At 36.5% G+C, this 25,218-nt stretch overlaps 1 protein-coding gene across 2 annotated transcripts; it reads left to right on the forward strand.

Annotated features, from left to right (window-relative positions):
• Window positions 1–507: 507 nt before the first annotated feature.
• mei-41 (ATR serine/threonine kinase meiotic 41) lies at window positions 508–23,442 on the forward strand. Of its 2 annotated transcripts, XM_073075815.1 has the most exons (30): window positions 508–646; window positions 721–823; window positions 1,706–1,828; window positions 2,726–4,169; window positions 4,470–5,033; window positions 5,466–6,936; window positions 7,313–7,515; window positions 7,757–7,893; window positions 8,316–8,405; window positions 8,834–9,015; window positions 9,386–9,516; window positions 9,706–9,809; window positions 10,106–10,296; window positions 10,853–10,992; window positions 11,482–11,637; window positions 11,931–12,157; window positions 12,378–12,531; window positions 13,134–13,244; window positions 15,027–15,193; window positions 15,612–15,741; window positions 16,280–16,461; window positions 16,954–17,110; window positions 17,467–17,703; window positions 18,271–18,502; window positions 18,978–19,223; window positions 19,763–19,919; window positions 20,521–20,585; window positions 21,242–21,425; window positions 22,449–22,638; window positions 23,293–23,442. In XM_073075815.1, exons 1-30 carry the CDS (start codon window positions 619–621, stop codon window positions 23,419–23,421), a joined length of 7,635 nt encoding a protein of 2,544 aa, XP_072931916.1. In that variant the 5' UTR covers window positions 508–618; the 3' UTR covers window positions 23,422–23,442. The 2 variants fall into 2 exon arrangements, with proteins under 2 accessions (XP_072931916.1, XP_072931915.1); XM_073075814.1 differs by having other exon boundaries at window positions 514–823.
• The last annotated feature ends 1,776 nt before the right edge of the window (window positions 23,443–25,218 follow it).

Here is a 25,218-nt window from a genome sequence, read left to right on the forward strand (position 1 = left end):
TTTGGTAAACTGCTTTAGACTATGTCGTACTAATTACTTATAACTATTGTTTATTAATACTAACTATTTTAGTGACGAACAGCGTATGCAACGAAATATTATCGTACTAATACTGGAATTAGGATTATAACAAACTGCGAGTATCATAAACTATGTGTGTGGCGAACTGCATGTTCGACGATCAGTTTGTATTTTGATAAAGTGTACGTATGACAAACTATGTGCGTGAAGAACTCTGTATGTGGTAAATTATGTTTGTGGCAAACTACATGTTTAACTACATATTTTTATTTATGAAATACATTTATAATAAACATATTTGCGACAAACTCCGCCTTTGGCAAAATATGTTTGTGACGAACAGCGTGTATGACGAACATCTTTGTGATGAAATTCGCAAAGGCAAATATTTTTGCCTGGCAGTCGGCAGCTAATTATCATTGGCAAACATTTGCCTCTAGAGTACATTAAAATACACATTTACGTCACTGTCATTGTCAATTATAACAATAATCGATTGAAGGATTTATATTTTGTGTTGAAATTAACCGGTCTCGTGTGTTTTGATATTTTAAACCGCTAAACACCGCAAGATATGAAGATAAGAATTCTACAACAATGTTTACCAATGCATTCACAAATGAAAGTGTGTGTCTTATAATTTAGTAAATTAATTCCCGTATATTATGGAGGAGGACAATAATGATGGTCCTTTTACAGTGTGGCACATGTTTAATGCGCCGACAATGGTTCTTTTCGAAAATTTAGAATGCGCTGAAGATGGTTTAGACAGACTACTGGCTTCGATCCTGAAACTTTCTGGGTAAAAATCTGTTAAATCTTATGATAACATACCATACCTACTTATGATAACAGAAATAAAGAGGACTGGAGGTATGAATTTTTTTCGAATGTGTAGTTACTGGCCATAGCGGCATTACAGCTTCACCGGGGTTTCGGTGGCGAGCTTAAAGCTCAGTCGGGACAAGAAGACGTCTGGAAGGCAGAGATGGTTTTGGTAACCGTTGCCGGTTTCCTAGACTGTCCGCCTTCATTGGTTCGTTTGCCCTGGTCGGGACGGTGTGTTATTCTTTAGTAATGTACTCATATCACTCAACGGACCGAGGAGGGGGACTGTGAGAAATGGAGGAGGAGTTCCTCCTTGTCGGGGGGCAATATTCAAAGTGATTTTGTCATTTGGGGTATGAATTTAAATGTGACTTGAATGTTAGGCTCGCTTAAGATTTTTAATTTTTACTTTAGGTCTTTGAAATTTGTTTTATTATGATTTAAATGCCTGCTTTGTAGTCACAAGTGTTTGTTTTGTTAACTAAAATACTTGCACATTTTGTTATATCAAATTTATGTATATGAATGATATTTATCATTTTTAATGTGTAATAGTGTTGCTAATGTGTAATATAGTCTTATATCTGTCATATACTCTTTTTATGGTCCTTTATATGCCTCTATAGACATATATATGAAGGAAATCCTTATAAGCAAGATTGAGTAAAATTTACAGGAGAGTGATTTGAACTGGAAAATAATTTCAGTCCAATAATTAGTTGACTTTATTTTATTTATTTCTTAATATTTCAATGTTAAATCTCTCATATAAAGTTTACTGAATGTTGCTTAGCTTGTTGCATGCCTGCCTTTCAAGCATCAATACAATAACTAATTAATTTCTATTCCTTTCTAGAAACTTCTCTGAAGTCCTAGTGCCTCGGTCAGGCACCAAGCACCCAGATTCTTATTACCTTTCGTTCAACAAGTGGTTACTGGGCCGGTTGTTTTATATCTGTTCCGTGAAAGAGCTTCATAGGTAATAATTTACTTATTAAAATTCAAACTTTCAATTTTATTTATTCCTCTATAACATTTGTTAAGAATAAGTATGTTGTCTACATGATGGTATGTGGTCACTGCTGGTCTGGTTGTAATCAATCCCAGATAGGATTAGTGTTCTATCTGAGGTTGGTCACAAATGTGTTGCTACTCTTGAGGACTAAGAGCCGGTCCACACGGCGCGTTGCGTCAGCGTTGCGTCGTCGCAACGCAAAGGTTTTACGCATAGCCGGCCACACGGGCGCTGCGCCAACGCAGCGTTACTACGACGGAGTCGTAACGCTCCGTAAGTGAGTACTCCCCCGCCCGCTTCGTCTCGTGCGCTGCAGCTCAGTCGCGTATGCGCTGCGTCGACGCAGCGCACCGTGTGAACACTATGATTATTAGTATGTAAAACGACGCAGCCACAGCGCTACGTCGACGCAACGCTGACGCAACGCGCCGTGTGGACCGGCTCTAAGAGTACTTCATATAAGCATATTTACTACACCCATCAAATGAGAACACAGCAGTGCATTACACTGTACTTATAAGGCAGCAATAATAAGCAATAAATATCGCGGTGTAAGAGTCAGATGAACGTAGTCAGATAACTCTATCTACGTATTTGGTCAATTTTACAGGAGAGCAAAAATAGTGTGAAAATTCGCCACTTCAAACTTTACCAGATCATTAATACAGATAATATACAGTAGTTGGAATAAAAATCTTGAATATAGAGTTACGTCATTTTGCCATTTCATAAAAGACGACATTGTGGACCGTTTTGTGAAAAAGAAACCAATTTTTTATTTTTTGTACATATGTTCATCTGACTCTTATACCGCGATGTAGTACTTATAATATAATTAAACAATGCTCTTTTTGACTTCAGAGTGCACATCCCAACAAAAGATGCCCAACTCAAGATATTGAACATAGTGTGCATGAACCAGGCATCATTCTTTGATGAGCTACATTCAGAATACTTCTCTATACTGACCAAATTAATTGAATACTATGAAAATAAATGTAACAACAATGATTTACCACCCTTGCTTCTTGAGAATTTTATTTCAGAACAAATCAATATACCAGATGTCGAACTTAACTTGACCCCAATATTTGTACAACTCAATGATATAGACACATGCAAGGCTCTAATTGATGTGGTGTTACAGCTCCTATCAGAGACAATTCCTCCACGACTCTTGTATGTGAATAAACAAAAAGAATTGGATTATGAAAACATATTGAGCCAAGTAATTGGTGTATTAGAAAATTACAGTATTGATTTAAAGCTACATGCTATAAAATTCTTTGTGAAACTAATAAAAAATACAAATGAAGTGGCTATTATGAAATTTAATCGGAAGTTCCCTAAAATTTATGGAGAGTTTCTGTGTTGCCTTGAAGCTATTGTAAATTCAATAGATCTCCTACATGACAAGTCTGAAGTAGATCTGGTATCGATAAACAGTTTCAACACAATATTGCTACAATATTTGAAAATGGAAAAAGATTACCTGGTCAAAGAATATGAAGACATTTTATACAAAATATGTGTAACAGTTCTTTCAGAGAAACATAGATTGTTTAACAAGGATTTAAAACTTTACTGCTTATCGCTGAGTAAATGTGTGAAGTTACCGGAAAACTTATTGGAGATGCAAAATAAGGATCCACAAGAGATGGAAATGCTTGCAGGCTGCTACAGTTCTCAAATATTATTGTACATACAAGCTAAGCAAGCCAGCAAACATCCCATTGAGCTCAAGGAAAACTGGTATTACAATCAACTACTTTCGGTTTTAAACACCTCAATTGAACATAGCCAACAAACTGATATTTTTCTAGTAACATATCATCTTGAAAAAATATATGGCATCTTAAGTATACTACAATATATTGACGCTCATACCACAAGAACACTTAAAAGCGATGCATACAAGAGTACCATTTCATTGTTAGATGATAATACATTTTTAAATGTACTAGAAATGCTACAAAGTCTAATTAAACAACAGTATAACAAGATAGTGCATAATGAGAAATGTTTTCAATTGTTTCTGAGTATCACACTTAGCATGGGTCTCAATAAAGTTGCTATCAAAGATAATATGACAAAATTATGGAACATCTTCTTCCCAACACGAGTCGAGTATAAAACCCTGCCTGTTGAATTTAAAATGCTCTCAGATTCAATTAAGGCTGTAATAATAAGATATGCAATGGCTACATGGATGATGATGAACATCACTGTAAAAGAAAGTTGGGCAGAGTTGATTGCACCAATTGTTGATGGGTTGATGGTGAAAAAGTCCAGCATTTATAGAGATGTAAGTAGGAATAACATTTATATAATTATTATTATTTGTTATATAGTAGAACTATAGTAGAACAGAATTACGATATTCGCCTTATATCTTTCCTTTTCTGGGGAATTTCAGCTTAGTCCTAGTGGCATGTCTGTGGCCTGTCTCAGGTAGGAATCTAATCTTATCTGGGGTGGATTCAGAAGTTCCTGAATGTTGTTAGCTACATATCATTAGTTGGACTGCACACTTGTCCGCTATTCCTATATTATAAAAAAAGTATTTCATTATGTCAAAAGAGGTAATTTTATGTTTTCTTTTCAGATGGTCCTAATGTCCCCATTACTACAATTGATCAATGTGTATTCTGTAAATAAAATCATGGGAGAAATACTGATATCCGCTCTTATGAATAAGAATCTGGAAGTCCAAATGCAAATTATGAATGTATTGCCAGCAATAACCTGCATTAGTCTAGGATCCTGTTGTGTAGTTCTCAGTTCTTCCAGAGATGCATATGGACATAAAGTTTACAGCAATGATGTAGTGGATATCACAGTCATATGTGCTAAGTGCCATAACAATGATAGATCAAACACAACCTCTTTACAATTCATTGATAAAATCCAGAAAGAAAAGAGGGTGCTCTGTACAATTGTGCAAACACCAGATAAACAATTCATTCGTAAGGATCTGTGTAATGTTCTGAGGAGATTTCTGAATTATAAACAATATGTTGGAATCGAGGAGGTTGAATATTGGAATCTTCTTGGCTGGGTACTCAATCACTATAATGTCTTTAACTTTGGAGTGACAACTGATCTTATAAATGAGGAAAATATCGAACATGCATTAAAGGCGCTCAAACCCTTTATTGAAGTCTATAAGGTAAGAGCATAATGATAATAAAATAATGGGACCAAAATATCAAAATAAATTTGCTACTTTATCATCTGCCTGGTGAAAATTTATTGATATTTTTACATTTGTACAGAGAGTGGTTTTCAATATGATAATAGAAAGTGATTTTTTATATCCACACTACTGGCCATTTCTAGTAATATTGTTTGAATTACACAAATAATATCTATACTTAATATTATAAAGAGGAAATCTTTGTTTGTTTGTTTGTTTGATTGTAATGAATAGGCTCAAAAACTACTGGACCGATTTTAAAAATTCTTTCACCATTCGAAAGCTACATTATCCACGAGTAACATAGGCTATATTTTATAATGTATAATATAATATTTTCATAACATATAATAAATGTTAAGAAATTATTTCTTTTATGACATTGAGATTACCATTTCATTACAGCATGATGAAGATTCTGAATGGAACTCACACAACGACACAGTATTTAACGTCTGCGTACAATCACTGTTAAAGCTAACAAAAACAGCTCTAGACGATAGTGATTACGACAGCCAAACTAATATATTAAACTGTATTAAATTCTTTGGAATGTGTCGGAATGAAAAGGTTCTCCTGCCGGCCACTAAGCTTCTTGTGTATTATATAATGTGCCCACGGTGCTCAGTGGCACCAAAGGCTATAGTGTACTTGCGAGATGTTTGCGAGGCTCAGGGGTTTACCCCAAATCAAGTGTACCACAGATATAAGAAGGATCTATGCAAACTCTTCGTTGAGTGCTGTTTGTACAATGGCAAGCAGTTTTCGGTGTCCCTTCTGAAAGTCCTAAGGGCTTTCGGATTCATGGGTTACAGAGAATTCATTTCTAAAGATGTTCATCACTTCTTGCCGTATTTAGTTCCATACACTGTCACTATAAAGGAGGTGCCGTCTATGATAGAAGAAATAGCGTTGTTGGCACAACGTTCGGTGTCGGATTTTTTGATCGAGGGCTTTCCTCACATCTACGTTCATCTCTATTTGAACGAAGCGGACGACGTTGCGAGCAAAAGCTTTAATATGATTGAGAAGTATACCAAAATGTCTACACTGGCTTTGATACAGAAACATTTTAGATTGATTCTGACCGATTTTTTATTACAATACTGCTGCAATCCGGAAAAAGTGCTACGAGCTTGTCGGTACTTGGCTACCCACGATCCTGATGCATCAGCACCTAGTGGAAGTATGAATATGAGCACCTCACAGATAGCGGACTTTTTGAACCCCAAATTCTTAGGGGTGCTTGCGTATTTTGATTTCAAATTGATAAGTCCCAAAGTAGCCTTGTCAGTGAAACGTAAGGCGTTGAAAAGTTTTCCTAACATAATGCAACTCATGGGGGTGAAGTATTTGACTCCTTTAAAGTTCAAAGTGCTAGCCACGTTGAGATCAGCCTTGCCGTTGGCTAAGGAGTTCCCTAAAATCGTCGCGGACGCCTGGGGTTCGTTTATACAGAACATTGATACGATGAGCTTGGGACCCCTTTTGACAAATTTAGCAGTGGCCTTGATTCAACAATTTGAATACGCACCCGTAGAAATCAACCAGAATTTTCAATACCTCATATTGTATAACGAGAACTTATTAAGTTCGTACATACCGAATTTATTCTTTGTGTTGCATTCAGATGTAACTGATACGGTAAAGATTGTTATTAAAAGGCACGTTGATCGAGTGCAGCCTGGGCCGTGCTTGGAAAAGATCAAATGGTACTTGCAGCATTTGAACCAAGACATATCGATTATAAAAGCGTGTACGTTTTCAAATTTGGACGAGCTCTTGAAGTCGAACAGAACTGAATTACACAAAGCGATATTTGGAGGCAAAGTCATTGACCCTGTCATTGTTGAACTTATTGACGCTTTGTTACTTGGTAAGAACAAGATTTTTTTAATAAGATTAATGTAACAATCGAGCATGCACTACACTTGATGGTAAATGGCTACTGCCGCCCATTGACATCAATAATCAACCCCAGATAAGATTATATTCCTCCCTGAGGGATGCCATAGCTGCGCCGTTATCCTTGAAGACTAACCTTTAATGCCTCGAAAAAGTATGTCTCCTTTAGCACACCCTTCAAACCAGAACACAGCAGCGCATAACACAGTTATATTAGGCAGAAATAGGCGTGTCGGTAGTGCCGGAGTCGAACCACAGAGGGCTCTGCCACCTTATTAAGTCGCTTATTATATTTTAAATATAGTTGTAAACATTTTCATTATGTTGAAGCTTTCTTAATATTTCAGGTTGTAAAGATTCTGATACGGACGTAACCTCAGCGAGTGCGGCTTGTCTCGGGCAACTGGGCGCCATAGAATCTGGTCACCTACCACGGCAATACGTGCAGACAGATAAATCCCCCTTCGCCTTCAGTATTAAAGAGGACTGTTTCGCCTCCGCGGCGCTCACGGAATTATGCAGAGCTTTCCAGTATGAAAAGGAGTCTTGTGTAAGTTTAGGACTTTGTATGGTTTCATAAGTCTAATAGTAAAAGTGAATGTTAAATGCGTTATTCTTGTGGCTGGTTATGAATTTGTCGAGTAGCTAGTAATTGTTGTTTTTTTCTAATCCTTTCATAATGTTAGTGTGTAGTGTAAAATATATAATAAGGAAACTATGTAAATATCTCCCTTATGAATAAAAGTACTGGACTATTTTGAAAAAGAAAGTACTCATTTTTATTTTTCCAGAATATAGATAGCTATGCTTTGACAATGCAAGAAATACTAAAAGTGTACGAGATATCCCCACACGGCAGCAATAAGAAAGTATGGGAAAGTTTCTCTGAACAAATGCATCAAATATTGGGCCCCCTTCTGAGTTCCAGGTATTATAGTGTTTCATAACAAACGGTAATTTATTATTGAGACTTTGTTGTCTGTCCGTCTGCCTGTTAAAGGTTCTCTTATCTAAACCACAGGTTCTGGGTTTCTTGATTACTTTTTTATTTAAAACCGGGATCACGGGATAGTCGTAGGGAAAAATGAATAAATACATAACTTAAAGTTAGTAGAAGTAATTAAAAAAAGATAAACTTTAAGAAGATTCTATCTGATCGAAATTGTTTTAAAAATATTATTTATCGAGGATCCCGGGATTGTATCTTCTAGTCACAGAGCTCTCATGGTTTCAACTATAGAGATAAAAAAATGTAATTTTTACATAGTGTAAAAAATGGCGATTGAAATTGAAGTTGGGCAATAAGTTATTTATATGTAACTTTTCAATTATATATTGTTAATTTTACAGGTATACATTGGCGTTCACGCAACAAGCGAGAAAAGTTCATCCAATATTTGGATCGCAGTACGCCACCACGTTTTTGGAATGGGCTCACAAGTACGTTCTATCACGTTTTATAAGCATTATTTTAAAACTATGGATAAGAACGAGTACGCTTTAGTTACTGTGAGATACTGAATCTCATGTCGCTAACTGTATGGTCGGTATTGGCTACTTTGTTGGAATAAAACGGTGTTTTTTTTTTCAAAATTATTCTCAGCTATGAAAAAATATTTTTTACATAAAAATCTAATGTTGCGCTTAGTTTTCATCAAAATCGGCCTCGTATCCTATCAAAAACTCTTTTCTGCATTTTTCGTTAATCCTTATAGTTTCGGTTTTGGCCCTGAAGGCAAATTCACTCTGTATACCAATAATTTCGTAATATTGTGTTGTTTGATAATAGATTCATACACATTTTTATTAAATAAATCTTGTTTATACAATACAAAAAAAAATGATTTCTTTTTTTTATTGTTTGACAGTTGGTCGTATCAACTAATACCGCTAGTGGAGTCAGACATAAAAGAACTGTTGTACGCAGTGCACCCGTCCATGCGGCGTGATGCTAAAACGTTCTTTTTGTTCCTGCCGTACATATTGTTACATGCGATTATGTCGAAGAATAACACACAGTTCATTAAAGAGGAAATGCTTGCTGTTATAGGTATGGATACAATGACGCTTTATATTTCGTTTCATTGCTTTGTAGTTATGTATATTTTGTTATTTTTATTATATTTACATTTTATTTTATGATATCTATCCGCATTACTTAAATCAGAAATTTCATCAGTATTTTCTACCTGCTGGTTCAGAAAAACATTGGATGGATTGAGTATTAATAAAGGATGACATTAGTAATTAATCTACCCAATATTTTGCCAATCAAACATTGAAATTTGACAATTTCGTTTAAATTCGTTAAATTTCGTTTTTTTTAGTCAATATTTGCATGTGTTGTTTGCTATAAGTCTGACATTAAAACATTGTAGAAACGAAACATTAACAATATATTTTTGTATTAATTTATACAGCTCTAGAAAATCTTGAAAATGAATATGAGGCACCGATTGAGAAGTCAATAAATAGGGTGATACGCCATGTCCGTTTGACTCCAAAGTTGACTCAAAATGTTACCTCAGTTCAAGCGGAAGAGGGGCATCAGGTATACTTTGTTACAAATAACTTTATACTTCATCCATACATATAGTCCGATAAACTTTTCATAACATAACATAATGTAGCCAGGTTGTGAAAACTACTTAAAAAGTGGATAATTTTAATGATTATATTATTTATCGTTGGATATTATCTTTGGCAGTAATATTATTAATAATTAAATTACCTTTTTCAGAGCAAATGTCGGAAAACAATTTACACAATTTTCGATTTTCTCAATCGATGGGTACTTGAATTTGAAAATTTGAAAACGCGACCCGTAGAGAATGAAAATTATAGGTAAGAATCTAAATAAATATCGTTCAATGTAAATATAATATAACGTATTACTTTATTATAGCACTTAAAAATAAATATGATAATTTCAACAGTACTATGTACATATGTACGCACACTTTATTTATTTAATTATTACAAAATCCACAGCTCTTAAAATCATACAAATACATTTCTTATACACGTACACAAACAAGCATATACATGCACGCACGCACACACGTTCGCGCGCACATACACACACACACACACGTACGCACACACGCACACACGCGCACTAATCTATTTTAATCCCTCAGGACATTAGTATCTTTCTTGGAGGGCTTCGACAAACTAACGATAGCTCGCGGCAACTTCGCGTGTGGGGAGCTGGAGCGAGCGTTGCAGTATCTGGAGATGTACATGGGCAGGGACGAGGGCAGGATACAGGAGCAGTTGCCGCTGCTGGCCGAGATACACGCGCTCTTGGACGATCCGGACTCCGTCGCTGGTGAGTTCTGGAAGCTTCGGTAAACTAACGATAGCTTATGGCAATACCGCGTACGGGAACCTGGAGTGAGTGCTGCAGTATCTGGAGATGTACATGGGCAGCGACGAGGGCAGGATATAGGATCAGCAGTCGCTTCTGGCCGAGATATACTCTTGGGAGGATCCCGACTCCGTCATGGTGAGTGTAAGACGAAATAAGAATGCAGCGAACTATCCTAACTTAATGTTATTTATGCGAACGTGAGTTTGTTTACTATACTTTCTCGCCTTAGCTACATAATAGATTGTCATGAAATTTTGTTGTTTGTTGAAAAAAAACAAAAGAAGTTGTCAAGTCGTTGTTGATAGACGCCGTTGACTTTTTTTGGGAGCGAAAGAAAAAATACTAAGAGGCACTTAGTTTGAGTTTGAGTACTTTGTATAAATCATATAAATAAGCTTGTATTTAACTTATTTGTATTTCCGAATTTTGCAAGTTAAATTTTTCCTTTTAGTTTTTATATTATAAAGTAAGTTCAGAGTATTTTAAGTAAATTAGTTTTTTACTACTTTCTTAGGCATAATGTCTTTGAAGAGATCTGAGCCGTCGCTGAAAGAGTTAATATTGGGTCAAGTTGTGACCGGACGACTTCAAGATGCCGCTTTTTGCTACGAAAGATTGGCGCAAGAAGGGAAATTGGATAGGAATACTTTGCGGGTGAGTCAATTATTTTACTTCAGATTTTAAAACTAGCAATTAATTTTAGTTTTTTTTTTTCTTTTTTATAATATAGAAGAAGCAAACGAGCATGCAGTCCACCTGAAGATAAGTGGCTACTGCCGCCCATGGACATCTGTAGTTGACCCTAGATAAGAGTAGAGTCCTATCCGTGATCGGCCACAGAGGCGTTGCTACCTCTGAGGACTAAGTGGGTAACGCTTCAGATAAGTCTCTTTACTATGCAGAAATAGGTGTGGCTGTGGTGCCTCCGGAGCAGAATCACAAAGGGTCCAAAAACAATAAATATTTAGGTTTATTAAATTACCTTATTTCACATGTACATTGTTTATTTAATTAATTATTTTTGCTTTTAGACTGGTACAGGCAAATGTATTTAGATATCTGAATCGAACTCGGAATGCTCTACATATTAAATCGATATCGATTCATCAAGAGGGTCGCCAATATTTAAATTCCTTGTTTCAGGGTATGGTCGACTGCTACCTGGCTCTCGACCAGCCGTTCACAGCGTACCGTCTTCTCTGCGAGCACGATGAGGACAATTCGATAGATATGGCCGCGGAACCGTTGTGGCGACTCGGCAGGTTCGAACAGCTGGAAGAGTTAGCTAAGACTCCTGTGGTGAGTTTAGATAATTAGCATGGAGCCTTACTGTCTTACCCTTCAAGCTAGAATATAGCAGTATACGGCAAAAAAGATGTGACGCTGGTGCCTCCGAACCACGCGGGTTTAAACTACCGCCACGTATTTTTTGTTATTTTGCAGTGTTAAAAGTCGCTTATTGCGTCACAAATCAAATATTTTTGGCGTGTCTGTTTGGTTAATTTGAATAGTTTTAATCATTCTTTAAGCACAGTTCATTCACATACAGATCGAAAGTAAATATTTGTCAATTTTGTTGTTTTTATCTACAGCCGTCCTCAAGAGAGAACTGGGGTTTACTTATGGGTCGCATACTACTCTCGTACCGACAGCAAGACCACGACGAATTTGCCAACTCTTGCAAGGACGCAATGACAAGACTTGTGGCCCAAATAAACGGCGAGAGCAGAGGGGAGAGTGCGGTGCGAAGCGAGTATCAGAGTATACTCGGCTTGCATATAGTAACCGAAGCTCGACACGTTGGAGATGTCTTGCAGAGGTTTGTGATACATATTTGATTAATAATTATTTCTAAAGAAATAAAAATTATGAATTCATTAATTCATTAAATTTATTCTTATTACTATGACTCGTGTCTTAAGTGTCATCGACAGACATTTATTTTGTGGATTATGCACTAAAAACTTCTCACTACGAGAACACTACGAGACCCTTGTGTAGCAGAATAAAAATATTTCTTTAATTCTTTATCCTTACAGGTTGCAGAAGGAAAACGACAACAACAGTCAGAACGAGGAGATAGTGGTTCAGCTGCTGGGCGAGTGGCGGCGGCGGCTGGCTGTCGTGCAGAGCGACGTGCGCACCGTGGAGCCGCTGCTGCGCACGCGCCGCGCGCTGCTGCAGCAGACAGAGGTAGGTGCGGGGCGCGGTGCGGCGTCATGTTGCAGCGGACCGAGGTGGGTGTGTGCGTCACAGCGCTTCATCACGCTGCTGCAGCGGACCGGGGTGGGTGCGGCGGCGCGGGGCGGCGTTACGCCGCTGCAGCAGACCGAGGTGGATTGGGTGCAGAACGGGGCGGCGTCATGCTGCTGCTGCGGACTGAGGTGGTTGTGGGGCGGCAAAGTGTGGCTGTGAACGAGGGGCAAGCAGAATATACCTTAAAGTTCACAGAAAAACCCGATCTACATTCTCACGAGAATCTCGCGAGAATGTAGATCGCGGTTCTCGCGAGAATCTCGCGAGAACGCGAGAAAAGCACGAAAAACGAGAATGTGGAGCCTATACAAATCGGGTTTGTCTCGCGTTTTCACGAGGTTCTCGCGAGAATGTGGATCGGGCTTTACAGTTTTTTGTTTGATCAGATCCTCAGAAGGCACTACGACTATAATAGGTATATTCTCTGATAACAATAATTTTAGGCGCTGCTATGTTCTGTTTTAATACAGTAGACAGATAACGAATATCTACTTATCTGACAAACAATACTTAAAACAAAAATATTTTACATTTTGCAGGAGCTCTTGAAACCGACGCACCCCATCACGGCAAATAAATTTAAAAAGCACATTGGTGACTTGTGGCTTCAAAGTGCAAAACACGCTCGTAAAGCCGGGATCGTACAACAGGTATATTATATATAATTAAGTAAAAGTGTCGGATTTTTTTTCTTTCAATCATAGCAGCCACCGTTATACACACTCTGTACAAAGGAGATGTTTCATTTTCGGCCATCTCATGTACACTATATCTAAAAAACACGAATAATTTGTATAATTGAAGAAAAATACACATATATTTTGATAACGTAAAGTATTCCTGTTTAAAAATATTTAAAATAAGCATTCCTCATTGCAATATTAAATATGGCGGAATACTGTCAATGTCAAGTTTTCAAAACTGTCGATGTCGGTCAGGGAACCTATGTGTACCCCACACATAGGTTACTATACTCTTTGGATGTCGGTAATTCTGTATTTCGCTGTTTTTGTCGTAAAGTTATTGTTACCTTAGTACTTTACAACCTGGCTTTTGTTTTGGGTATCCCGTCATTGTTTCTGAATTTAATTAATTATTTATAATAATTATAACAAAACCTCCTTTTAAATAGTATCAGGTTTTATAGATGTAAGTGACATGTCAAATTAAAAAAGAAGAAGTTGACAATTTGATATGTGTAAAAGTGGATATATACATATTATATAATAGTGGAATCCAATGTAAACGTTGAATAAATAAGTAAATATGAGAAGATTCCATTTCAATCCTGAATATGTTTCTGCTCTGTTCTGCTTACGATTTTGAACTGATTCTAACTTACTTGTTTACCCAGCTTATGTTTTATTGACTCTTGTGATTTTCGTGCGATCGCTGTGGATTGTGTTGACAAGGATTCAATATCATCAGGTAAAATATACATCAGTTAGTTCTATTAATCGTGAAATAATCGTTAATAATTTTAAACTAGAGAAGCTAATCTTTTTACATTTCTCTTTTTTTAGATAATTACAATAGCCTGCAAGACAAGGACATTCTTGGGATGACAAAATATTAGTTATATCAGTTATTATTGCAACTGCATCGCTGGGCAATGAACCGTACTCGTAGGTAGCTGCGCTCACATTATGACCATTGTTTGATGTTTGGGCTGAGCTCGTCACAGGATATTACAGAACCTGCTACATGATCGGATAAAAATATTTATAAGAGAAGATATTGAAAATAAATAAATAACGCATCTAAGTGAAGGATAAATAAAATATTATCTAGATGTGTACTGAAAGTTGTTTTATTTACACACTTAAATGTTTTAACTAAAATAAATTGTTATTGAAGTACATATTTTGGCATGTTTGTTTTAAGTCAAGAGTTATGAAAGTAAATATAATTATTTTTTATCAAATATAGGTATTGTTTCTCAATACATACAATACAATATTTATAGATCTACGCCCATTTGCGTAAAAATATATTTAAAAGTATATAATGTATATAGTAAGTTAAAATAGAATGACAGATGACATTATTACGGTAATCACTACCGCCATGATGATTTTCCACTGTTGTGTTGCAAGTTTAAATGTAAATTATTGTTTTTAAACAATAAAACGGACATGATTTGAAGAAAATGAACGCCTACGAATTGTTCTTTGCATGTTTTCTTAGTTTTTAGTATAGTGTACTAAAGGTGGCCGGAAGCCCATACATTTTGAAACATCTCCTTTCAAGCTTCTATCACGGTTGTAAAAATTTTAAACCTTATTACGGCTCAAGCCTCCACTGCCTGTCCGTCTGTCACAGGGCTCTAACTCTAATAAGGTTCTATTTTCACCTTTTGTGTACGGAAACCTTAAAAACTGAATTCATGATTTGTTTTATCTCTTTTTATTTATTTATTTTTCTGACTTAAGGCGTACACATACATCTTAAACGCGGAGGAATACAAACCGGAGGCGTTGTTTATAGAAAAAGCCAAAATGTATTGGGCGCGCGGTCAAAACGAACACGCCTTTACCACGCTACGAAGGGGCTTGGATGAGGCGTATCCACAAATAGAGGCTCTTAATCAGGATCAAAGGTAATAGTATACTACACGTATACTACATAAATGCTACAAATTTTATAATTATTTTTGCAACATTAATACGTATATTATCGCTGGTAGAAATTGATGGTGATTATTCTTAATTTTTTTGCCGTCTTACTTAGAAGTATAAAGTAGTTTGTTACTTATTTTTAATAGCTTATTAGTTTCTAATTTATTTCTTAACTTTGTTCGAATTAATGCAGTGATTTTAGTGTCATTAAAGTAAAGCACTTGTTCTAAATGTGTGTGATAGCAAACAAGTATACATGATTCATATTATGTTCATATAACATGAATAATTTATTCCTTAAGATAATATTATTATTCTTCACTTGTTCTGAATGCATTTACAGTCAAATAGAATATGTTTATGCATTGCACTTTATTTTCTTATATTTTCCACTTGCAGACGAATATGTGCTAAAGCTAAATTTTTGATCGCAAAATACAATGATGAGACTTCAAATGTAGATGTGAATGTAAATATCGGGTATTACAAAGACTCCGTGGAAGTTTATCCACAGTGGGAGAAGAGTTTGGTAAGACTTATTTCATTGAAATTGTATGTGGAATTGCTTCTGAATTGTTATCGGATATACAGTTCCGACTGTACCCTAAGAGCGAAGATTTACGCTAACATTTGTAAATACAATTATTGATCATTCAAAGAATCAATCGTTTTTTGCGTAGTGTAGTCTATAAATAACGAGGTCGGGTTTTTATTTTTTCTTAAATTATTTAATTCTTTAAGATGGCCCTGCAAGTATATTTATTGTCTTTCTTCTGGTGGAGGGCCTAAATCCAAGCATGCGTAACAATATCTTCCTATGACGTCATTCACACGGTCGTCAATATGCACACTCAAGCGCTATAACTATAAAAAAACCTAATCTTTATAGAAATTCTATATGTTCAACTATGAACTAAGGAGTTATGTATTTGTATTAAACTTATTCATGTTTACTTTTTATACTAAGTCTAAAGTGTTACATAATATTAGTATCTTCTTCGCATATATCACTCTGTCATAGTTATGTTGTTATCTACAACTAATAATAATAAATTATATTATTAAAGGTAAGCTTAGGTGCATACTACGAGAAGGTGAGCAGTAATGATTCAACGAGCGCTGGTACTAGCAGCACCAACACTAATCTCATGTGGTCGCGGAGAACACACGCTCTCAACTGCTACGGGAAGGCGTTGCAGTACGGACACAAGTATCTCTATCAGAGCATGCCGAGGATGTTGTCTATTTGGTAAGTTTACAAATGTTAAGTGATATGGAGTTGTTAGAGTATTTTACAAAACTCGTCCTCGTATTTAATTTTATTGCTCGGAGTATATATGTATTAATGCATGGCTAGTAATAGTAGCCAGAAACTTCGCCAATTCGCTATTGTAGTATTGTTTTTAATTGTAGTAAAAAATAATGCTGTAATGTGCGTCTTACTTTTAAATTACTCAAATTTTCTTTGGTTAAAATATTTTGATGATGATGATACGAAATGATAACGATGATGTTTCAAATTATCTTGATGATGATGGTGGAGCTAGTTTTTGATAATAATAAAAATGATTTGGTTGGAAAAAAGGTATTGATGATGATGATAATAAGTGATATGGACGACGTTCATGAAAATTTAAATTCATGATGATGATAAAAAATATATTGATGACGTTGATAAAAAAGGTATTGATGATGGTGTTGATAAAATAATGAAGTGATGAAAAATGATTTTGATTCACAGGCTCGACTTAGAAGTGAGTGCGACTGATACGAGCGTTCACTCGGTGCTCGCTGAAATGACGAGCCTGATAAAGAGGTACTCGGAAAGGTTGCCGATATATCTGTTCCAGACTGCGTTCTCGCAGATCGTGTCGAGGATCTGTCATCCGGTGAAGGAGGTAAACATATTTTGATCGGGAATGATAATGTAATATTTCCTAAGTATTTTTGTTTGTTTGTCATATTTTAAAGTAATAAAATTATGTGTTAGCGCTTTTATAGTGCATAGTTCAATTTATCCAATCTTTGACTACCAAAGATCGAAATTTCTTCAATTTCTAGTAGACAAAACACGGGATAGATTAATTATTATTAAGGGGACTTAAATTATTAACGGACCTTAAATAATCGCTTTATTTAATTCTGCTTTGTCTATTAACATCTTCCATTTCATACTATCTTTACTTAAACAAATCATCTATTTAAATAATTTCTCTATACTACAATCTATTCGACGCGTATATATTTTTTACAGGTATACCTTCAACTGAAAGCGATAATCGTAAAGCTTATATTGGCATACCCACAACACACGTTGTGGATGATGATGTGTGTCATCAAGTCAGGTTACCCTCAACGTAAGAAGCGCTGTGCCGATGTGTTCGCGGACCCTAGACTCAAGACCCCGCACATGCTGAAACTGTACTGTGATTTCACGCAACTCGCTGAGAAGTTGATTGAGCTGTGTAACATGCCCATCGGGAATAATACGGTAAGTGTAAAGGCTTTTAAAGGTGGTAAAACTCTCTTTAGTTCGACTCCGGTGGTACCACTGCCACACCCATTTTTGTCTCATAATAGCAGTGTTAAGCGATGCTGGGTTCTGATTTCAAAAGTGAGGTACGGGAGACATTCTATTCCGAGGCATTCCAGCCTAGTACTCAGGGTTAGGGGCGCATCTATGGTCGGCCTCAATAGTTAATTACAGATGTCCATGGGCGGCAGTAGCCACTTACCATAACAGGACTGCTCGTCTGCTACTCCTAAATTATAAATAAAAGAAAAAAATGCCCAAGAGCGAGCCGAACATTATGGATGATGATGTGTGTCATCAAGTCCGGGTATCCACAACGTAAGAAGCGCTGTGCAGATGTGTTAGCTGACCTTAGACTCAAGACTGCACAGTCTCTAAACCATTAGGTTATCACTGCTACGGCGGTGGCCACTTAATATCAGGGTGTACAGAATAATCAATGACACATTTTAGATAAAAGATGTAAAATTTAATGCATCTATATACGAGCACTCCAGCGTAATCCAACACCCGTTGTAATTTCAGACTGTATCAAGTTTGGTCCGCACTCTTCCGCGGTTGTTGCACACTGATAACTTCAGCCACATAATGATGCCATTCGAAGAGTTCTGCAAGATAGTCCTGCCGTCGAAAGCCGCGAGGCAGGAACGCATCGATTTCAACATACGAGCCGAACCGAAGGTTTATATTGCTAAGATCATGGAAGAGATAAGCACATTGCCGTCCTTACAGAAGCCTAAGAAAGTAACTTTGATAGGTAAGTAGGATGAATACCATACAAATTTGACTTTCAAATATTTGTATATACACGAATTTGGCATCTTTAAGGCACGGCTGATTTTTCATGTTAATTGCTTGCTTGTAATATGTATCATTTTCACATGTTGTGAGGCGTCTCTGTCAAATTTAAGACTTACTCGGTAACATATAATGGACCTGTGCTAATCAAGATTAAGGGTTTGCCTTTATTGTTCTGTTTTACCATACCCAGCTCATAATATTTTATTAACCTACTGTTCAGCCTTACCATACCCATGTAATGATGTCATATCAACTGGGTATGGTAAGGCTGAGCAGTAAGGAAATTTTCAGCAAATAGGACTACCTTGAATAATCCTTTTTTATTATAAGATTAACTTTCTGAAAACGCGTTTAGCATGAGGCCCATCTTTTTTTTTTATTCTCTAAGAAAAACAAAGTTTTAATACATACATATGTCTCATATCTCCCAGGTTCCGACGGCAAATCATACATAATACTACTGAAGCCGAAAGACGACCTTCGGAAGGACTTCCGTTTGATGGAGTTTAATGAAGTCGTTAACCGTTTCCTACAAGACGCTCCCGAGACTCGCAAGCGTAGTCTCTACATCAGGACGTATTGTGTGTTGCCGCTCAATGAAGAGTGTGGGTTGATTGAGTGGGTGCCCAATCTGATTGGTTTGAGGCCGGTGTTGATGCAAATTTATAAGCAAAAAGGTATGTTTCTCTTATCCAAAGTTTTTTTTTATGATATAGGAGAAGCGGGCGAGCATGCAGTCCACCTGATGGTAAGTGGCTACTGCCACTCATGGACATCTGTAATTAACCCCAGATAGGATTAGATATTCCTACCTGAGGTCGAACACAGATGCGCCGCTAACTATGAGGACTAAGCTGCAACGCCTCGGAAAAGTATATCTCTCTTACCACACCCTTGAAATCATAACACAGCAGCGCTTAACACTGCTGTTGTGAAGCAGAAATAGGTGTGGCGGTGGTACCGCCGGAGTCTAACCACAAAGGGTTCTATCACCTTTAAAACCATGAATTACGAATAGGGCTAGGGCGTGTTATATATTTATTAGGGCGTTTATTACATATTCAATCAATGTATGTGTCTGTTATAGTCCGCGTAAAACTGCTAGTCCGCTCTGAATATAGAAATTAATCGCGTCGCCATATGATTACGTACGCGCAACAACTTCAGAGCAGACTAGCACTTCGGCGCGGCCTATACTAATTTAAATATTTTTCAGGTATATTCACGAACAACCACAAGTTGAAGAGCATAATGTGCAGCCACTCGGACCCGCTGGAGAAGCAGCGGCGCGTGTTCGAGGAGCAACTGTTGGTGCTCCACCCGCCCGTGTTCCAGGAGTGGTTCCGCAGGGTGTTCTCTGATCCGTATGGGTGGTATGTGTTTGTGCGATTCACGGTTTTTTTCTATTTTAGGGTTACGTAGCCAAAGTTTAAAAACGGGACTATATTACTAAGGCTCCGCTGACTGTCTGTCTGTTACGGGGCTCTATCTCTGGAACCGGAGTAGATAGACACTTGAAATTTTCACAGAGTATGTAAAACGGTGGCCGCTATAACAAAAAAATAAACAGTAAAGATAAAAATGTTGAAAATAAATAGAGGTCGCTTTATCTGTTGAACCATAATAGGCACACAGATCAAATTTTTATTAAATCAAATTTACACTTTGCTAATTTTATTTACAGTAGACAAGTATGCAGTCCACGTGATGTTAAGTGCCTACTAGGGGGCTTCCGGGGTTGCGGGCGGCAAGAGTGAGAGCTCGAACCGCCCGGTAAGCGACCCCGGGAAGGACGGCGGTATGTGTGGTATACCGCCGTCCTTCCCGGGGTCGCTGATGGTTTCCCTCTCGTAAACAAAAACCAAAAAAAAGTGGCTACTGTACTGTAATAAACTCTGGATAGGATTAGATTTCTATTCTTAAAATTTGTAGGTATAGTACTTTAATATAACGAAATAATGTCTTCTTCTACAGGTATCAAGCAAGGTCATCTTACATCAGAACTACTGCGGTGATGTCCATGGTTGGTTTTATTTTAGGTAAGTAATTTTGCAATAAAAAACATTTTAAAAGTCACATGTAATTTTGTGTCAGTTGTCCAGTATTCAAAAATTTAGCAACCCGGTTTGAATTAGAGATCTTTAATTTTTTTCTCAATTTTGTTTTCGAAGAATAAGATATACTATACTTATTAACATCACTTGCTAACAGGTTTATATAAAATTACCTGAAAACGAATCTAATAATGTTTTTCATTAGAAAATGTTTCATCCATATGTCTTCGAAATTTTGTCAAGACACATTTATTTATTTCATCTATTTACTATACCAATAATTCGAATTAGATATATAATAATTAAAGTAGAAAAAACGACATATATACTAATTTAAACTTATTTATTAAATGCACATATATACAAAAATAGAAAACATAAACACTACATAATATATGTGTACATTTTTGAAGAGTGTGGTAAGGGAGACATAGTATTCCGAGGCGTTCCAGCTTAATCCTCAGGGGTAGCGGCACATCTGTGGCCGACCTCAGGTAGGAATATCTAATCCTATCTGGGGTTGATTATCCATGGGCGACAGTAGCCACTTACCATCAGGTGGACTGCATGCTCGTCTGCTACTCCTATATTAAAAAAAAAATCAAGAAACATATTTTAATGAATAAACTTTTCTATCAAAGGTCTGGGCGACCGTCACGGCGAGAACATATCGTTCGACAACACGAACGGCGACACTGTTCACGTGGACTTCAACTGCCTGTTCAACAAGGGCGAGACCTTCGAGTGGCCCGAGCGGGTGCCCTTCCGCCTCACGCACAACTTGCTCGCTGCCATGGGGCCTCTGAAGCACGAGGGGCCCTTCAGGTATGTGTGATATCTGTGATAGCTTGGGAGATACTCCGTGAAGTTTCGGATTAGTCTAATAGTAAAGGTCTAATGTAAGATGTTAGTATCTTAGGATCTAAAGTTTATATATATTTACAATAATTATTAAACACATGAAATTTAAAATAAAAAGTGTAATAAATTAAACTAATCAAATAAAATATAAATTAATATCTTAGGATCTAAATATAAATGCTAAGATAAATAGTTAGGTAATTTTATTTTTGTTTATCGAGCGTCTTTCAATAGTTTTAAAGATTTTTTTTTTCAATTTTCTACTGTACTATGTTGTGCACTTTAAGTGTATATATAAGTTGGTTTTAAATGAAGCGCACGAAATGACGTCACACTGAGTCACAAAAATTTACTTCTTGGTTGTGCGTACTGGTACAAGAAGTAAATAGTGCGAATTATGAGCGTGACAGACAACAGCTGTTTTCTATATTGTTAACGGTATACGTACAGTGCGGTTGTTTGAACAGCTCTTATCAATTTTATATTCAACCAACGAATACGTAAATGAATTTTAAATATTTTTTATATTCGGATTTACATGTTTCCTTTGCTATCTTGGAAAATTAAGGTTTAGATACTTACCGATTGTGGGCTTTAACTTTATACTTGCCGATAAAAACAACTCGTGCTTAACGTTTACATTGACATCCACGACGACGCAATTTTTATTTTATTATTGTACATCGAGTTACAGGTACTAGAACAATACCGAATTAATTATCACTTGCTAAACGGTGAAGGAAAACATCGTGAGGAAACCTGCATACCTGAGGGATTTATAAAACAAAAAAAAATCTCAAAGCTATGTGAAGTCTACCTAACGCACTTTGCCAGCGCGGTGGACTATATGAGAAGGAGACTTGTGCCCAACAGTGGGACAGTGATGAGTTGTTGATGATGAATACAAATACCGAATAATGTAATATGCTGAATATGGTGGTGTGTAATATCATAATGTTGCAACTAAACTGTCTCTACAATTCGCAGGAAGAGCTGCGAGGCGGTGATGCGCGTGCTCCGCTCTCAAACTGCGGCGTTGATGTCGGTGATAACGCCGTTCGTGTACGACCCGCTGGTGTCGTGGGGCCGCACCCGCGCACCGCTGGACTGCGCGGAACGGACCAATGACCACGCGCTGTTGCAGCTGGAACATATACGACAGAGGCTGAATGGGATGGTAAGGACTTGTTATATAGATGTAGTATAATATAATAGTAGTACTCTTAGTTTGAAGGTGGTGGCCAATTGAGGATGGACTCTGATGACGTCATCACCGTACGTATTTCTGCCTAATAACGGCAGTGTTTAGCACTGCTGTGTTACGCTTTGAAGGTAGTGGTAAGAAGGACATACTAATCCGAGGCGTTCCGGCTAAATCCTCAGCTCCTCTGAGCTCGCAACGTAAGTATCCGTTACCAATACGAGTTATCCGGGATCGATTAAAGATGTTGAAGAACACTATTCGTCACTTACCATCAGGTGCACCGCATATTCGTTTGCCACTTCTATTACATAAAGGTAGTATGTCGGTGATAGTGCCGTTCGTGTACGACCCGCTGGTGTACGATTTTTAATACTGGACGTAAGTAGTACCTACTACTGGTAACAGAGACCACCCACCTATAGACATCTGTAATAAACTCTAGATAGACTAGATTTCTATCCGAGGTTGGTGATGCATTTCTACCCTTGAGGACTTAAAACACCCTGGATAAGTATGTCCCTTACCCACACCCTTCAAAGCGGGCATAACAGTCGTTACCTCTTACACATTTACACAGAAATACTATTCCTAAAATTCAGTAATTAATCTATTATTTTTGGTGTCCAGGTAAAACTAAAAAACAAGCAATACTCGCTGCCGTTGTCTCCGGAAGGTCAAGTGGAGCATCTGATTGCCGAAGCCACGAGCGTCATCAATCTGTGCCAAATGTATATTGGTTGGGGGCCGTACTTGTAAAGTTAAGGCAGCTTAATGGGGCCTTAATTGGTTTAAATCAATAAACATAGAATATACCAGACACGGGCCGTGGCTGGTAATAAAAACATATTTTTAACCAACAGCGGAGGGTAATGTTTTTTCAGCGTATGCATGTGTGTGTATGTGTATGTATATATGTATGTAATGTATGTGTTTTGGGATGCCCTCCAGGCCATACGGATTGAAGGATTCTAACGTATGAGGTGTCGTTGGATTCGTCTAATATTTTATTAGTTACCTATATATAATATTTCGATAACGTTTACGTGGCGATAAATATAAATAAGTTACACATTAAAATTATAAGAGATTTTTTCTTTTGCCACGCGCCACGCGAACATATTATAACGATATGTATGTTACGTGCCAATGTCTGCATGTGAATTTATCTTAGTCCACAGCCATTATAGTTAAATATTATTATAACTGTTTAAAGAAAAAATATTCCTTCTATGTTAAAGTAGTTTTTTTCTTGTTCAATTTATATACATTTCAAATTCAGATCAAGATTTGTACATAGTTTCAACATTTCATGATCTATGTATATGAAAATTAGAATAAAAAGTGTAGTTTTTGATATTTACAAAAGTCTGGCTTACTGTGTATGTACTCTCCTTAAATAAAAATTTTTGATTTGCTGTATTTTATAAATTGTAATAGCAACTAGTATTTTCAGTATTAGTAGTACATTATAGTACATATTGACATTTTTCCTGTCTTCTTTTTAATTCCAGTTATTATTCCATTATTTTATGTGAATTCTTACTCAGTTCTGCACAATGTGTACTGAATGTTTATGGCTCTTTAAATATTATTTTGTATTTGATATGAAATATCTCTAAAAATAATATTATGTCGATGATAAATATGTGATACTCTTGCTATAGGTAATTTACTTAAGTATTTTTTTGCTCGTTAGTTAAAGAAATTAATGATTGTATTGGTTGCTAAGATTTTGGAAAATTAACTGTTTATAAATGTTTTTAAAGTGGTCAGTACTTTTTTAGTTTAGTTAATTTTTATTGTTTTCTAATTATAAGTTTAATTATTATAATTGTATGATAATTAACTATTGAGAAAATAAAATGTTTCTTGTAGATTTGTTTGTTTTAATTGATCGTTTTGAATGCCTTTTGAGTTTTTCATATTCCATTGTCGAAGATTGCTCATCTCCTGGATTTCATTTCTTAAATTTATAGGACATTATTGTCTTAGAAGATATTAAGATCCTAGATCGCAGCATATCTGGGAATAGTGTGTTTTGCTGTTCTGAGGCACACACGGTGAATTCTTCCAAATTTTCTATTGCCTAATGTATTCTGAACTTAAGTCTTTGATGCAGTTATTACGTCAGTTTATTATTTAGAAACTACGGAAGTGTCAAATTTGGAACAGAAAATAAAACGAGTTTCGAACAAAACTGCGCAAATGAAAGCGAAGATGAAAGTTGAGAAAACAGGTAGAAATTGTAGTCAAATACTGCATACGTAACACACAAAAGAAGCGATGATGTCATGTCAACAGTTTCACTTTTAACTATGGACTTCTAGTAATATTTCTACTGCGCCAAAGAAAACCATACACACTTATGGTTTATCTAGCAAATCTTGTAGGTACGGAGTAAACAGTAGGCGAATTATTATTAATCGAAGTGCACAGGATTATGGTGTTTTAATCAAATTTAAAGAGGAATGTTGTTCCGATTGTATGTAGGTATACAACAATTGATTGGAAGCTTTTAGGGTTCCATGGCCAAATGGCAAAAAGTCACACACA

Source organism: Epargyreus clarus, unplaced genomic scaffold (genome assembly GCF_041222505.1).
Source record: "Epargyreus clarus isolate Ecla_fem2 unplaced genomic scaffold, WU_Ecla_fem_2.2 ptg000008l, whole genome shotgun sequence".
Classification (NCBI taxonomy): Eukaryota; Metazoa; Arthropoda; class Insecta; order Lepidoptera; family Hesperiidae; genus Epargyreus; species Epargyreus clarus.